Source organism: Lytechinus pictus, unplaced genomic scaffold (genome assembly GCF_037042905.1).
Source record: "Lytechinus pictus isolate F3 Inbred unplaced genomic scaffold, Lp3.0 scaffold_19, whole genome shotgun sequence".
Classification (NCBI taxonomy): Eukaryota; Metazoa; Echinodermata; class Echinoidea; order Temnopleuroida; family Toxopneustidae; genus Lytechinus; species Lytechinus pictus.
The window spans coordinates 2,955,070-2,972,673 of record NW_026974140.1 but is presented as its reverse complement, the minus strand read 5'-3'; the positions used below and the strand labels follow the sequence as shown (position 1 = coordinate 2,972,673).

The window sequence follows — 17,604 nt, the reverse complement described above, 5'->3', positions numbered from 1 at the left end:
ATGAGGTCATATCTCAGGCCCCCATGGACCAATTCTCAGCAAATTTGGGATTGAGACTTATTTCATCATGCTCTACCAAAATATGGTATAAAAAATGCTAAAAAAGTTTTTTGTGATGTCATCACTTTGGTACTCTATTTCAATATGTATAAATGTAACGGTTAGAACTTTCATATTTGAAATGTACATTCAGACAGTGAAAAATTTGTCATTTAACCCTATCTAGGCCGGGGGGGCCTCGGAGGCCCCCCCTCAACGATTCGCGCGATATTTTTGCTGCGCGAAATTTTTTGACCTCGCTGACTTTTTACTTTCAAGTCTTGCGCAACTTTTGAGACCAATTTTGCGTCACCCGGGTACGTGGTTCCGAAATTACGCAAGATTATGTAAGTGCATGTCAGACCAAAAATTGCTCAAAAACGTGATTTTGTGTACAAAGTCAATGCAAATTGTGTTTTCAACCCAAAATCATAAATGTATGATTTTTTTTAGTTTTGCTGGTCTAAATGTATGAATTTTAGGCTTATTCATGAAAAACATTATTTTTCATATTTAACACCCAATTTCACTTCAAATTTTCTTCTTTTTTTTGCAGATCTCATCTTTGTAATCTAATTTAAAGGTTTCCACAAAGAAAAATTGCGAAAGCCGATTTTTTTCCTTATGTGTTTCTTTGTTTTTTTAATTTCTTATGTATTTCCTTGTTTTTTCATCTTTTGTTTTTCATTGTTTTTTTCAATGGAAATTTTAAAGACCATTTAAAAACTAAATTAAACCCTAAATTAATTAAGCAGACCAATTAGAAAGAAAAATAATCACCCTTTTATGAATTTCATCTCCCATAAACTTTGTACACAAAGTATAAAAATGAGCCATCATTTTCGGCATGACATTGTCTCGTAAAAAGTTGCGCGAGACTTCAAAGAAAAAAGTCATTAAATTTTGCGGTGCTATCTTTTTGCATTTCGGAAATATCGCGCGAAGCGTTGAGGGGGGGGGCCATCATGGCCCCCCCAGTCATTTTAGGGTTAATATGCCAATAAGTTTTATATAATTTTTAGGAGATATTTTCTACCCCAAAACACAGATTTTTTCATTGTATGAAATGAAAAACATGAAATTTATCACTCCTTTTGAGGATATGCATATTCATTAGCAACTCATGAATATGCATTGTGCCTGCTCCTAGAGTTGTGTGTATGTGTGTGTTTGCTCCACTGTTAACTTAATTATACACACACCACTTTCTGTATGCATTCAGTTCATCTCCCCCCCCCCCATTCCATCTTGCTCTTACCTGTACAATCTCCTCTTTCAAAGAATTGAATGCAAGACAACCACTTCCATTCAATGGTGAATGCATTCAGAACATTCATTACAAGTCACATGTTTCCATTCAATGAATAATGGTTTAATTGTAATTATTTCACTATATTATCAATTTTGTTTGTGATTTTGTAATGTAGATTTGGTGTGCAGCTGGAGTGGACCTTAACGGTGGGAGAACTCGAGATGGCGGGGCAATAATTGGAGCTAGCGTCTTTTATTCCATTCCTGATCCTGATGCTGATGACTCTAGTAGGAGTAGTAAGGATGGATCAGAGCTTGATAAACTAGATGAAGAAATAACTGTAAGAATACTCTCTTCTTCTTTGTATTTTTTCTTCTTCTTCTTTTTTCTTTGTCTTCTTCATCTTTTTCTTTTTTTTCCTCTCTTTTTGTTCTTCTTTGTCATCACATTCTCCTTCAAACTTCTTTCTCCTACTTTTATCTTTGACCTATTTCATTCTTTTCCTCAATATTCTCCTTCTTCTCTATTTGCTATTTTTTAGTACATTTATTTTTGTATTAATGCCCCTATTTTCTTTTTTTTTTTACTTTTAAACTTTCTTTACTATTTCAGAAACAACAAAAAGAGCTTGACAAGCATAAGAAATACAAGTTATCATCTTTAGTCTGGATATGTACTAGTAATCAGAGTTCAACTAAAGTGACAGTGATAGATGCCAACCAGCCCCAGAGCATTCTTGATATGTTTCCTGTCAGCACTGCTTATGTGCTATGCATAGCATCGGTACCAGGTATGTCTAGCACATCAGCATATTGTACTGTTATGTTCTTTTTCATCTATAATATGTAAAGATATAATTAGAAAGTCAAAAGGGGCCTAAGCTTTTGAATCTTCGTCGGAGGCAAAATGACAAACATATAAAGTGGAACAACCATAATATAGACCACAGACAAGCTACAGCAAAAGATATTTCAGTGATTCCCATATCAATGTCTCTTGGATTTTCTTTGACCCTGTTGTGTATCAATTATGAAAGAATGATTATCTGTCTTCTTCACCTACGTTTTCAGAATTCTCTTTTTTGATTACCCAGCTTAGAATGCCTGACCATCATGATTGGTTTTATGAAGTTAGCAACAGGACATTGAAATCAATTCTCTTCTTGTCTGGAAGTCAGTGCTGCTTGAGTAGTTAGTTTGTAAGATAGGAAGAGGTATCCCATCGCAGAAGAGAACAGTCATCTCCTCACAAAAGAATGCAGTCATTTTACTGTAATATGATGATCTTAGAAATATGGGTGGGCTGTTAAAACCTTTTATCTCAAAATCTAAAAGTATTGAGGAATGCTCAGAAAAAGCTGTATTTTAGAGTTATGATACAACATGATTAGCAACTTTCTTTTGCCTAGAAATAGTTATACACAGGAAAAAGGAGTCTGTTTTCAGACAATATGAGGTTGCCATCATTCTTCTGAGCTGTCCTCAAATTTCTTAATTTTGAGATACAAGGTTTGAAAAGTCCTCCGACGTGTATTATATTCACTTTGTCTTGTAGAGAATGTCTTCAGCAGCAGCTTAGGTGGTTAAGGTGTGTAAATTGAATCCCTGAACTTGGTGAAGAAATCATTTTAAACTGCATGCTGTGGATTATTTCTCATCTCTTCTATCATTATTATGATTATTAGGAGCAATGGAATCTGACTACCCTACTGACGAGGATCTGCCATCTGAGACTGCCGATGATACTGCATCAGTATCTAGTGCTGGCAGTGATAGTGGATTTGGTAACGTTACCTTGGTAACAGCAAGTATACCAGCCACGCCCAGTGGTACTTCACCAACATCAGAACCAGGTTTGTATTTTATGTTGCAAGCTACCGAAATTCGTCCATTTGATTTGCTGAGGGCAAATTTGTCAGGTGTTGTCTGTCTTTGTTGTTTGGCTTTCTTTAAATAGGCCCCTTAGCTGTTAAATATTATTCATATTGTATAGCTTAATATATTTTAAATACAAACAGAGAAATTTGCCAAATTAGTGGCATTGCCAGCATTGTTGATAGTTGGCATCGAACCTTTTAATTTCAACTCTTTCACAAATACATTGGTTCAAGAAATTGAAATTTTTTTATTATGGTTTATATCCAGTAAATCATAATTGATGGTTACTATATTAATCATATTAAATCATTAGGATTTACGATCATTATAACTTTGCCATTATAGCGACTACCATGTTAACACAGCTCAGCAAACCAATTTCCAAAGTTTCCTTGGTAAATACAATAATGACAAAGTTACCGTAGTCTTTACAAAACAAGCCCCAGGTCTAGTTCATGAAACTTGAACATTAGTACAGACACATTAGAAACTTTAAAAAAAATCTCTTCTGTTGTTTGTTAGCTTGGGCTTTCTACACTATTGCATTCTAATCAGTTGTGAAGTTTAACATGTTACCTGCTCGTATCGAGTAGTCCTACAAAGCTAATCAGAATTATGCTCTTCAGCTGGATAAATGTACCGAGAACAGTCATTTTCTTTGTCATTGCGTTGTTTTAAATCCATTTTTCTTCTTTGTCTTTATTGTCTATAGAAGGTGGAGTAAGCCTTGGTGACAGCGAGGCAAACTTCAAGGCTGAGGTGAGTGAAGCCAACGTGAGGAACATCTCATCAGTGACCGATGCTGAGAAGGCTCTAAGAGAAGCAGCAGCAGCTGAACCTCTCCCAGACACAGTAGGGATGGAAGGTGTGGTCAAAGACAACATCCTCAAGACAGACTCAGCAGCTAGTAGTGATACTGGTAAGGACACAAGGCAATACAACTACCGGTCTAAAAAAAGCCGGGGGCCACTAGTGGTCTGCGATGCCCTCTTCCTTTTGATCAAAGTTTGTTTGGCAATTTCATTTACATGATTTTAAATATTTCATTATATGCCCCTTTTAAGAGTGGCCTTGATACCCCTCTGTCTGACATTGGTGCCCTCTATTACCTGGCCTGTTTCCTGGCATATTTTAAAAAGTGCCCTTCATCAAAGTCGTCTTGCCCTTCCAAAATCCTATTTCAAAGCCTGGATCTTGACCTAGGTATACTGGTAAATGAGAACCTACTCTACATGTTATGTATATGCATTTCACATTAGTAGTAATTGGATTTATACCATAGAGGTACATGTTCCTGTAGAAACATAACTGGATCGGAAACACCATCTTAATTTCATCCCAAACACTAATGTGTTATATTAATCTCCCAAGGAGATTCAGTAAATGATGATTATTCAGTCACATGTATCTTGAAAGTGCTTTCATGAATTTGATTTTTTTTCTTTCTTCCTAAATATGTTTTCATACATATGAACAATGTTAAAATGCAACTTGAATCTAATTTCAGTATGACCTTTGTAATGTTAGCCTATGCCTTTTGACCTTAAACCTTTAACAGAGGGGTCAGCTACAGACCCTCTTGGTGCAACCACCGAACCCATTCCTACCGAGACCATCGTCGCACGGCAACGTCGGGGAACGTCCAGTGATCTTCTGAAGGATGGTCTGTCTGATGCACCAACGGTCAGTGATGCGATGCACGAGGTCGCTGAGAAGATGACCAGTATTAAACCTACTATGTGGTTGGGTGCTCAAAATGGAAAGTAAGTTACAATATAGGATGAATGGGCTGTTGAATAGCATGTCATTGTGTTTTGTGTTTATTCGATGAATGTTAAATGAGTGAGAATGAATGAAGGAGGAGGTCATGAGACAAACAGGAGAAGAAAGAAAGAAAGAAACCTTCAATTTTATGTAGATGTGATAAGGTGTATATCTGCAAAGGTTACCGTTTTAGAGAACGTGGTATGAAAAAGAAGTTTAAAATAGAGGATGATATTCAGAGAGCAGATAGATATGTGAAGGGAAAGTAGCTGGGAAAGCGGAAAAAGATAAAGACATAGAAATACTAGCATTTGGACATTCTTTCATGTCCATAGCTAAAGATCTTACAAAAATGATACAGGGAAATGCAGTATACTATTTTACCTGCAAACACAACCTTTCATTGATGCCTGCCTTGCACAAAGAATCAATGGAGGACACAAAAGGCCATGTTGGCTATCTCATGCATATCAAGTAGGTTCTCATTAATATGCATTTTTAGGGTCATGAATATGCATACAAGTTTACCCTGCCTGTTCACTATGCCATTTATATTGGAAAAATTCTCATATTTTTTTAGTCTTTAATTTTTTTCATGCAAGCATGAATTATTTTTATACATATTTATTGTGCATCAAATGTGTATGATAATTTCACAATATCATCATGTTTTAAAGAAATTACCTTGAGTTTTACTTTGCTCATTCACTAACCATAACACTTTAATGATATTGAAAAGATAAGTCTTACAAAACCTCCAGTGACAACAAAAAGGGCTTTTGCTGCTTGTGGCACATGGGATTCCCCAATGGGGTCTCCTGTGCGGAATCACTATCAAGAGATTTCGGAAGCATAATATTTGTGATCTGTGGCTGTCAGTTGTTTCGTGCACTGACGCCCTACAATTTGACCAAAGACAAAGAAAACTGTCCCATCCATCCAACCTCTTGATTCCTTATTCTTCTGATTATGAAAAATCATGTGTCAGTAAAATATCCTTTTATATTACAAACAATCCATTATGAGTTTCCTCTCATTACACTACCAAAGTGATGAAGTCATACTCATCGGTTATCATGGTTACTCCTTCCATACAATAAAGCTTGCATGAGGTTTAGCCTGATGTCATTCAAGCAACAATGGATGAGTCTGGCTAGATTATACATATGTTGATGTGGTTATGCTGAGCACTATCCAAACTAGATCATTTGTAACCAGCAATCTTGATAGCTTGGTGTGTATGATGATGCACTTAAGTGAATGAAGTTGGCTTTGGTAAGAGGTCTGAATGCCAAAGGTCAAGAGGTCATTGAAATTTTTAACAGTTTGAAATGGGAGGGAATGTGTTTATACCCCCACCAAACAAAGTTTGAAGGGGAATCGGTGTAGGGTGGGGTGGGCGGTCGGTCGGTGAGTCCGTTGCAAATCTTGCAGTTCGAACTGCTTTCTCAGTTTTTAACCAATTCTCATGAAACTTGGCACACATATTGGTGTTGGGGAAAAGATGTGCAAGACATATATAATGTGTGTTTCAAATCATGTTGCCATGGTAACGACATATTATACAGTGAAAATTGGGTGAAAATCTTGCGGTTTGAATTCTTTTATTACTTTTCAACCAGTTCTCATGAAATTTTGCTCACTCATAAGTTTAGAGGTAAAGATGTCCTATACACATATTGTGTGTATGTCGGGAATCACGTTGCCATGGTGACAATATATTATATGATCCAAATTAGGTAAAAATCTTGCAGTTCGTACTACTTCATCAGTTTCCAACCTATTCTCATGAAATTTGGCTCACTAATTGGTTTTGAGGTACAGATGTCTGAGACATATATTTTGTGTGTGTCGGAAATTGCGTTGCCATGGTAACAACATATGCCCCTAATTTGGTAAAAATCTCGCAGTTACATGTAGTACTACTTCACCAGTTTTCAACTAACTCTCATGAAATTTGGCTCACACATTGGTCTTGAAGTAAAGATGTACAGGACATATTTTTTCTATGTGTTGGAAGTCGTGTTGCCATGGTAACATATTATATGTCAAAAAATTAAGCAAAAATCTTGCGATGTGAAATAGTTCGTCTGATATTTAGCTCATGCATTGGTCTTTAGGCAAGACATATTTTTTCCATGTGTTGGAAACTGTTGCCATGGTAACAGCATATGGCGGGTGGTCAAGAGGTCAAAGGTGATGGGGTCATTGAATTACTTGAAATTGGAGGAAATATTTGTGTATGTAGTAATGTGTTCATTATTATTTGAATAGGCCTACTCTTTGATTGATTAGATACATAACGTGATGTGTATGCTGTGATACTTCAGTACCGGTTCTTTAGTTATTATCAATCAACATTTTAAACCAGACCAATCATACATTGACTTCATTGGGGGCAAATTAGGTATTCATTTCATTTATTATATTGGGCCCTATTGCATTGATTCCTACCAAATTTTCGGCTGTTGATGCAATTCATCATGCTCCTCTGTGATAAAAAAACCCAAAAACAATGAAATGCAAAAAAAGAAAAAGATCGACAACTTGACATCGGTACTCTATTAGGGTTGTCATGATTAGCAAGATAAATACCTTTCTTCTCTTCTTGTAAATGGCTCTTTAGAAAGATTTTCACTTGGAGAATCCAATATATATATTGTGAAAGGACCTGATTAATTTATTACATTACCTTCATGTGTATTAAAATGTATGTTTTCTTTGTTTACCAGTCTTTATGTACATTCTGCTGTCTCTCAATGGAGGAGATGTCTTCATGCAATCAAGCTCAAGGATGCCATCTTTGCTATTGTGTGAGTGTATTATTGTAACTTGTAACAATCAATCGCAAATGTAGTTTAGGTACCAAAATTGTATCATAAGTCTTGCAAAGGATCTGCATTTGGAACAGGTTTTGCTAGATGAAATTGATCTATCGATTGCCATCTTTCATAGGAACTTTGATTATGAAGAAGATTTTGCCATGCTCCCTTGGAAGAAGATAATCTCAATCGCAGAAGTGGTTTAGGGTACACCATGTGTGAGTCCTAAAGGGACTGAGAAAAATTGATAGAGGTAGAAGTGAAATGGAGAGGTGATAAAATGGAAGGTACATGTAGAATCACATAAAATGGCAACTTCCTCTTATAATTTAGTTAACCAGTGACTATTTGGCACTGGTGGAAATCTTTGTGTCATACCTATTGTTCGGGGGGGGGGGTGATCTATTGTTCCACCCCCCCCCCCCCCCACTTGAATAGCATGACATCATGGGTTTAACCCTGTGTTATTTGGGCTGTTTAGGGCTTGAGGTAATGCTATTCAAAGTGGCTGATAGCATCTTGGCTTTATTAAGAAAAAATCTTGATTTTTTTTTCTTCAGACACATCAAAGGGAGAGTGTTGGCAGCACTGGCAGATGGAACAGTAGCAGTCTTCCACAGATCAGCTGGTAGGTCCACCAACATATACAATCAATGTTAAAAATTGATTGTAACTTTTTGAACATGGATTTCTGAAGACTAACTGCTGCAATTAGTTGTGACATGTAATGTATCTCTTTTCCGCAGTAGGGCTCATCAAGTGGAATAATTCACATTGTGACAATTTTTCGAAAATGTTCTATCGCAAAACTTTTTGTTCATTTTGTATTATCGCCTATGCTGGGGAATAACATTTCAAATCACTTTGTGTCTTGTATAAAAGGTGCTTTGCAAATTTCAACTATTATTATTGTAAGAGTAAAACCTGTAAAGATTGTGTACAGTATAAACCACTGAACTATACTGTTAGAGTTCAGTGGTATAACAATGAACTACTGATGAGTAACACCATAATGAATACTCAAGGGATAAAAGCTATAATACTAGGATTAAGCTTTAGCTCAACTCATAAAGTAAAGCTGTCCTTTTATATAAAAGTTCTATATTATTCACACTTAACATATACTGGTACAGCTGGCTAATTAGCATGTCTGTAGATATAGTAACTCGATAAACAGAGACTTACATAAAATCATACAGGGAAAGCAAGAAGGAATCAATCTTACTTCCTACCTTCATCAGGTGTAGACCTGCCTCTAAAACCCAGACCACCACTCATGTGGTTAGAGGTCAATATTGGGTTCATCCGACTTTCATCCGATTTTGTTATATTATAATAAATGTTCCAGAATATTAACTATTATGACTGTGCTTCATCATTTGTTCTACTAGCTAACACTCATCCATATCTACCACGCTACTATCAAAGAGTGTTACATTGGTGGCAGCGTAAAGCGGAGTACGCCATCCCGCTCGAACATTCATCAGTGTTTTTGATTACTCGATTGTTCCTGACATTTTGCTGTTCCTGACATTTTGATATCGATTTTGCATATAGCTTTGGAGTTTTTCATCTTTGGACAATTATGTCGCTGCAAGAGTTTCATCTGACTTTTCAACTTTTTATATTCTGAGAGGCATATTTTGAAGAGTCCAATCACTTATTATGGAAATCTTGCGCCACATTCAGATCTGAACTATTTTGATATTACTGTTTATCTTTACCTGCAAAGGTGTGACTTGCTGTTCGGAGCCGGCTGAATTATTTCATCAGACTGTTTTAACTATGTATGCATTCTACATGAACATGTAGCTGAGATCTTCATATCTTTATTTCTACATTTTCATAACTTTTATCCTGGACCTGTGCATCCTGAAATACCGACATTCCCTAGGCTGTCCAGGAATTCCAGTTTTATTTTTAACGGTCACCAATGTTTTGTCATCGCCGAGGTCTTCAGCGTCATCGCTGTGTTCATCCTCGCCATCATCGTCATCATTTATCAATTATCTCTTCGTCAACGTTTTGGGTTGGATTGTGACCTGATCTATTTCCTGGTTACCCTCATTCTGACGTCTATATAATGATATATTGAACTCAGACTTTATCTTTAACATAGTTTTTTTTTAACGTTGGTATTGTTTCTTTGCTATATTTTGCATCTGCGTAAGTTTTATTCCTTTATTCTTTTGTTTAAGTTTGTACTGCTTTTGATTTTCTTAATTGAATTATTTCGCCATGTATTCATCTTCTCATAACTATTCTCCTTCTCAGTCTGGTTATCACAAATCTCGCTCCCCTTCTCCCAATCACCACTATTATCGTTCTTATTCTCATGCTCATTCCTCTTATAATTCTCGTTCGTTCTACGACCATCCATCGTACGATTACGAGCAGCATAGACCTCGTCCCCGTTCTCCCATCAGAGAATATAATTCGCACCCATATCACTCCCCTCCCGTCTCTCCCTCATTTGACAGGCACTCCTCTCACTCTCCCTTTCCGTCTTCTTCTCGCAGCAATCATTTTCGTCCTGTTTCTCCTAGATACGATGAGCGGGACCACCAGTCTCCTCGTCCTAGCAGAAAACTCTTTTCTCCTCCACCACCTTCTTCTCTGCCTCAGAAATCTTGCCTGCAGAAGGACTCTCGCTCTTATCATCCCTCTTCTAAGTCTCCTGACCTTTCTACTACACCATCACTTACAGAAGAAAGAGGACAAAATCCCTCTCTACCATCGTCACCATTGCCCACTGCACCTCAGAATGCTCCACCTACATCTGCTTCCGCCTTGTGTGGTGCATTGATGGATAGAGGCATTCGACTCCATCAGGCCCAACATCAAAACCCTATCCTCCGCCAGGTGACTACCTGGGTCCGTACTGGTTATGTGCCCCCAAAATCCACTATTCCCCGATACGAAGAGTGTCTCTTCAAGTATCGAACTCAGTTTGATCGTTTAGTGATCAGGGATGGCTTGCTATGCCGCCGGAAGAGGCATCCTTCTGGCACTATCATATATCAACTCGTCATCCCTCATTCCCTCATACCCACTGTCCTCTCCATTCTCCACTCATCTCCATCTGCACAGCACTTTGGGAAATCCAAGACAACCCAGCTCTTTGACGAGCTGTGCTACTGGCATGGGATGCGGAAGGACATCGCTGTCCTCTGTTCTCACTGTGAGGAGTGCAACTCTTACTGCACATCCCTTTTCCCTTCGTCTTCTTTGCCACACAAATGTGATGTGATCTCTCATCCATCCTCCCTTCCTACACTTCCCATCCCTGATTTGTGCCGAGATGCTCCCAAGTCTACATGTCCTACCAGTGCATCTGCACTGCTCACCACTCTAAATCCACCCCTGGAAATCGCTTCTGAACCTCTCTCACAATGTGTGCTTGACCTACCCAGTCCCCCTCCATCTCCTCCATCGATCGCACTAGCGTGCGCTGAACCTAGCTTACCAACTAACTTGACCGTTCAATCACATGAACTTCATTTCTACAAAACTCTGTCTAGCGATTCTGATGATGAGAGTGACATCCATTCTGACCACTCATCACTTCCTCATCTCAGTCCTATTCCTCATCTACCCTATCCTCCATTCTACGATCAGGGCTCAGCTTGTCACAGACGTGACCACTCTTCCGTCTCACATCATTCTCTAAGTTCTCCACCTTCTCTGAGGCTTCTTTCAGCCCCTGTCCTAATCACTCCTTCCAGGATGCATAACCTACACATGGCACCATCTCATGATGGATGCGGTTACCATCCTCCTAAAATTCCACCATAACATCTTCTTTCACCTTCTTTATTGTTTGCTCCTGTCTCCGTTCCAGTAATTTTTCCCTTTTAATGGAGACGTATCATCTGGATTTCGTTAAATTTCTCTTTCATAATTTTTAATGTGTTCTTATATTTTAGTTATTATTTTTTTTTCAAATTTCAATTTCCACATTGCTATGTTTTAAGTTACCTTGCTGTATTTGTGCTTACAAAAACTTTCAAGACTTTTTGTAAAGGTTTTCTGAATCGTTAAGCTTTGTAGTTCCTTTTGGTGAGACACCTGGCACATTTGACTAGACATTTACTCAGCAAGCCTTAAAATGAGGATTTGTAGATTTGTAAACAAGCTAGTACAAGAATTCCTCTCCCTTGTTACTTAACTACAATTCATATCTTAATCAGTTGTTTCATACAATGTAGTCCCCTGCTTGCTATTTGGTAGGTTGACCTAAACAGCACAGATCGACTTTAAAAAAAAAAAATAATGTATTCTGTTATTTTTTTTATATTTATATTTTGATAGATGTAGGTAATGTTAGTTTAATCTCCAAGTTATATAAAAGTTATAGATTAATTTGTGTTCATTTGAGGTGACTGTAATTTATTTTGTTTAAAGGAATCATTTCATTTAGTTCCATGTAGTTGCTTGATTGTGACTTGATTTATTGTGTTTTCAAATAACAGGTGTTTCATGCTCCTTTTCTTAACTTTTGTTTTCTTCCAAAAATGGGGTTGTCAGCTTCTGTTGTAGTCATACATCTTTTTCATCCAGATTTACATCACTCAAATCAGTATTGAATTTTCTCAGTGTTAAGATATTGTGGATTAACCTTTATATTGGCTTTATCCTAAATGGTACTCTATTTTTACAGATATTATTACAATTCACTTTGCACTGTTAAAAAAGATAATCCATTGGGTATGAAGTGTATTTTAGGCACTGACTTAAATAATCATGTTTTGTTTCACGTTGAATCCTATTTGGTAGAAATGCAGTGAATGTTTTATTTGCAATTATAAATCTGAACTTCACCATTCTCATTTTTCTCCTTTAAAGATCTTTGGATACCTTTCAATTATTAAACTTAATTTTGTTAATACTCCCCTCAAGTGAATTTTATATCTATTTAATAGTAATTTATAGTTTTTCCCATAAAGAAAAAAAACCAGTGATTAAGTTTATATTGATACTGCTTTTCTGCTTTGATATTTGATCTTATTGTATAAATTTGTTACCAATTTAATTTCATACATTCACGAAACGAGGACGTTTCTTTTCGGAAGGTGTATCTAATGTAAGAGTAAAACCTGTAAAGATTGTGTACAGTATAAACCACTGAACTATACTGTTAGAGTTCAGTGGTATAACAATGAACTACTGATGAGTAACACCATAATGAATACTCAAGGGATAAAAGCTATAATACTAGGATTAAGCTTTAGCTCAACTCATAAAGTAAAGCTGTCCTTTTATATAAAAGTTCTATATTATTCACACTTAACATATACTGGTACAGCTGGCTAATTAGCATGTCTGTAGATATAGTAACTCGATAAACAGAGACTTACATAAAATCATACAGGGAAAGCAAGAAGGAATCAATCTTACTTCCTACCTTCATCAGGTGTAGACCTGCCTCTAAAACCCAGACCACCACTCATGTGGTTAGAGGTCAATATTGGGTTCATCCGACTTTCATCCGATTTTGTTATATTATAATAAATGTTCCAGAATATTAACTATTATGACTGTGCTTCATCATTTGTTCTACTAGCTAACACTCATCCATATCTACCACGCTACTATTAAAGAGTGTTACATTATTATTAACAGTCACACTTAATTTCATAATTGAAATCAATATAAATTTATCAACTATATGTATACATCAAATGATTATATTCTGCTCTGTGTGAATAAAATATATATGTTCTTTTTTTTTTTTTTTTTTACTCTTTATCAGATGGGCAATGGGACCTGAACAACTATCATGTACTAGACCTCGGCAAACCTCAGAACTCAATCAGATGTATGGTGGTAGTCCTAGACCGAGTCTGGTGTGGTATTAGGAACAAGATCCATGTCGTTCATCCTCAGACACTCAAAGTAGAGGTACATATTCTTTTACGATCAGCGTTAAGTAGTAATCTTTAAACTTGATCTATTGTGTCATGTTTTTTTATCTGAGTAGTTTGAATCATTTGTCTTTCTGTTTGCTTGCAAACAAGCATACTTTTTAAGCCGTCAAGTAAAGCAAAAGTTGTGCAAAACCGTTTGTTTCATGAATTTCATTATATCTTGAAAAAGAACATTGAATAAACTTTGTAGCAAACTCTTGTCAACAACTTTATATTGTCTTTTTTTTCCAGGGATGAAAATTGACTGAACCCTAAAATGCCAACATTCATGACTTCAAATATTTTCAATGCTTTTTACATCATCTGGGGTCAGTAAATTAAAATCTACCCTCCCTGAAATTTAAGATATTGTAATAAATCAACAGGCACAATAGACAAAATCTAAACTCGCCATTCCCACCCAACTCGGTTATAAAGGAATCATTTTACAAACAAGAACCTTGAACTACCAACATTGTTGATCTCTTGACAGAAATCCTTTGATGCCCATCCACGTAAGGAGAGTCAGGTTCGTTTACTATCATGGCAAGGTGATGGTGTATGGGTTTCTATCCGTCTAGATAGTACCCTACGTCTCTACCATGCCCATACTCATCAACACCTTCAAGACGTGGACATAGAGCCTTATGTCAGTAAAATGCTGGGTAAGTCTCGACCCTTTCAAGGGGTGAACGAACATCATTGAAAGTAGAATCAAACATGTTTTTGATGGAGTGAGAATTATATCATTTTCCTACTGTATGATCAAAGTATATGAAAGACTTCAGATGAATTGAAAGCCATTTACTTTTTTTTTTTAATTTGATTCACCAACACCTTTTATGAGAGCACCATGGAGTATAGTATTAGAGCTGCTAGCACAGCAACATGTTTCACAAGGAAACTGTGCTTACCAGATCAATTGTTAGTGGTACAGTGGTATCCTTAACAAAACATTGTGGATATCTTGAATAATTAATGCTTGGTTTATAAAGCTCTGGCAATTGCAGTCTACTCCAAATGATTTATGATGTATATATTGGATGTTTCTTTCTCATGGCCCTGGGAAGCTGGGGGTGATGCGTGTATTATTCTCCATAAACAGCACACCATGTATTCTGGAAGATGTGTAAAAATGGAAATGTAAAAAAAAGGACTGCCATTTAGTAGTGAACCCCCCCCCCTTTATTTATTTATTTTTTATCTTTTATTTGCTTTTCAGATCAGCACCCCCGTAAAACAAAAATTGTTTCCAGGGCCCTGTTCTTTCTTTAAGACCTTGCAGCAACGCATTCCATTGTCATGTTATTATTAATGATAAATCAAATTATATGGATTCTACCCAGCATACTCTACTTGTTGCTATGTCCAGTAATCCTCTGGCAATCTTTTAAGTTGTAATGGATAACCTCTGCTTGAAGGGTTTGTTCTTTTGATTAAATACTTGTTTAGAGTTTGTATTGGTTCTTTTATTTTTCACCTTTCATGAAGTATATTAAAAGTCTGAAGAAATCAATTTCAATGATCCATAATTTCCTATTAACATTTATGTGCATGAAGTGACTGATTTTGTATCATATTTGTACAGGCACCGGAAAGCTTGGTTTCTCCTTTGTTCGTATCACATCGGTAATGATCTCATGCAATAGACTGTGGGTTGGTACTGGTAATGGTGTCATCATCTCAATACCACTATCAGAAAGTAAGTGATTGTAATTATCATTAATGATGATGGTGGTGATGGTATTGATGGTGGTGATGGTATTGATGGTGGTGGTGGTGGTGATGATGATGATGATGATGATGATGGTGATGGTAGTGATGGTGGTGGTGATGATGATAATGAGGAGGAGGAGGATGGTGTGGTGTGGTGATGGTGACATAATGATGGTAATAATAGTAATTTTTTAATAAATGGTAATAATGATGGTGGTGATGATGATGATGATGATGATAGTAAAATACTGATAATGGTTGTGATGATGATAAAAGAAAGAGAGCATATCCCAATGCTCCTTTCATTTCCTTCCTTTAGCCGCTGAAAAATTATAATCAATACAACTTTTCAATGGGAATAAGTTAAAGCCTTCAACCCCATCATACCAATTCATCACTTTTCCAAATCACATGAATTGAAACCATATCACATCTTTAATAGGTAAGAAGCCAGCATCGACTGGAGGTACTCGACCTGGTGGTGTCATCCGTGTCTACACAGACACCAAGACAGACAGCGTGAGGGCCGGTAGTACCATTCCATACTGTAGTATCACCCAAGCTCAACTATCCTTCCATGGTCATCGGGATGCTGTCAAGTTCTTTGTATCTGTACCAGGTAACAACTGTAAGTTCTGTTGGCGTGGACGGTGAGAATTGACCACCCTTCTTCCCCCTCTCTTATTTATATATATGTATGTATTTTTTTGTAATGTAATGTTTGCTGTAGTTAGAGCACAATTTGTTTATTTGCTAATTGTCATTATATTTGTTTATTTGGAGCTCAAAGGGTGTTAATAGGTGGTTGATCTTGAAAATGAATTTATTTGAATAAAAGCTAATCAGAATATTAAAAATTGTGGGGGAAAAATAAAACATAAGAAATAATGTTTGTTTAATATCTGTATGTTTTCATGAGATAAATCCATCCTGTGTGACAAGGTCTTTTTGTTTGAATGCAAGATAGTTACTTGAATATTCATTCCTTTATGATTTTCATGAACTTGAACACAAAGTACATTGGAATGAATGCTATTCTGTGATAGAGCAGTGAACAAAAGCAAGCATATACTGAAGGTCCTTTTGACTCCAAATAAACAATTTATCCTATGCATTTTTTTCATGGTATTTTTTATTGTTTGTTTGATTGCTATATTGTTCATTGCTTTTGTTATTTGTTTAGGTTTTCATATTCTTCAATTTATTGCAATTATATATGTTATTATATTGTTCCACACTTCATCTATTTAATTCTGTTTCACATTATATCTTTGTCACTGATGTATATTTTAATATTAAACCTTGCTGCCTTTATGGCAAATTTGCATGTTGATTAGTTTCATGATAACACTATTTCTGTGTTAACCCATTGGAGATTGGTTGATTATGCTATAACACACATTTTCCATAGACACAGCCAGCAGATATGCAAGCTCAATCTCCAATGGGTTAATAATGGAATAATATCTTGCACGCCTCTGGTTTCATTCATATGCAAAGTCATGCATGAATTAATAAGCCATTGCCTACTGAAACCAGGTTGTCACGGTACAATGCATATGGGAATTACCAAAGTCAGTAGTCAATGGGTTAATACTGCTCCTATGATCTCCCTTCAATAGGCCTTCCATCTAACATTCACTTTTTAAACTTCACTGTTCATTTGATTCCTAGTAATAATTTATTTTTAGAAAAAAATATGATTGGTACCACTTTTCAGTCAAAGTTATAATTATAAAATCAAAATAATCTGTCAAGTTGTATGATTCATAAAAAAATTGCTTTGTGTTGAATATTAATTTCTTTATGATTTTCATGAACTCAAACACATATTACATCAGAGTCTCTGTCATTATTATGCCTTGGTAAAATCACGAGCTCCAAATTTTGCTTCTATAATGTGAAATTGGAATATAGATTACACTCATTAGAATTATCAACTCATTGGCTCACTTCAAAATAAAGGTTAAGGAATTCTTCTCATGTTGGGTTCCAAACAAGCACTCAAATGTTTTCCTTTGTTTCCTTTCTTTTCCTAAAGTATCAACTCTTAAAATGCCATTCAAGGTTGATTTTACTCTTACTAACATCATACAAATTAATTCTAATACCAACTCAGAATGCATTCTCAGTCGTTAACTTCAAATAAGCCACTTTGCTCCAACTTTCAAAATTGTAATTAATTTTTTTTAATCTTATGAAGAAAATATATTTTCTGTTCTTTCAAT

At 36.2% G+C, this 17,604-nt stretch overlaps 1 protein-coding gene and 1 non-coding gene across 2 annotated transcripts in view; both read left to right on the top strand.

The window, feature by feature from the left end:
- The window catches only part of LOC129261028 (C-Jun-amino-terminal kinase-interacting protein 4-like), a 55,636-nt gene that overhangs the window by 32,571 nt on the left and 5,461 nt on the right, over window positions 1-17,604 (top strand). Inside the window, exons 14-24 of the mRNA XM_064114564.1 lie at window positions 1,467-1,631; window positions 1,904-2,081; window positions 2,976-3,143; window positions 3,881-4,087; window positions 4,727-4,931; window positions 7,665-7,745; window positions 8,315-8,382; window positions 13,507-13,655; window positions 14,154-14,325; window positions 15,249-15,362; window positions 15,819-15,995. Of these exons, the coding sequence (XP_063970634.1) occupies window positions 1,467-1,631; window positions 1,904-2,081; window positions 2,976-3,143; window positions 3,881-4,087; window positions 4,727-4,931; window positions 7,665-7,745; window positions 8,315-8,382; window positions 13,507-13,655; window positions 14,154-14,325; window positions 15,249-15,362; window positions 15,819-15,995 (1,684 nt within the window). The remainder of the gene's footprint in view (window positions 1-1,466; window positions 1,632-1,903; window positions 2,082-2,975; window positions 3,144-3,880; window positions 4,088-4,726; window positions 4,932-7,664; window positions 7,746-8,314; window positions 8,383-13,506; window positions 13,656-14,153; window positions 14,326-15,248; window positions 15,363-15,818; window positions 15,996-17,604) is intronic.
- On the top strand, window positions 5,701-5,834 carry LOC135157769 (U11 spliceosomal RNA). Its single transcript, XR_010296746.1, has one exon. It is a non-coding gene; the product is annotated as a U11 spliceosomal RNA (small nuclear RNA).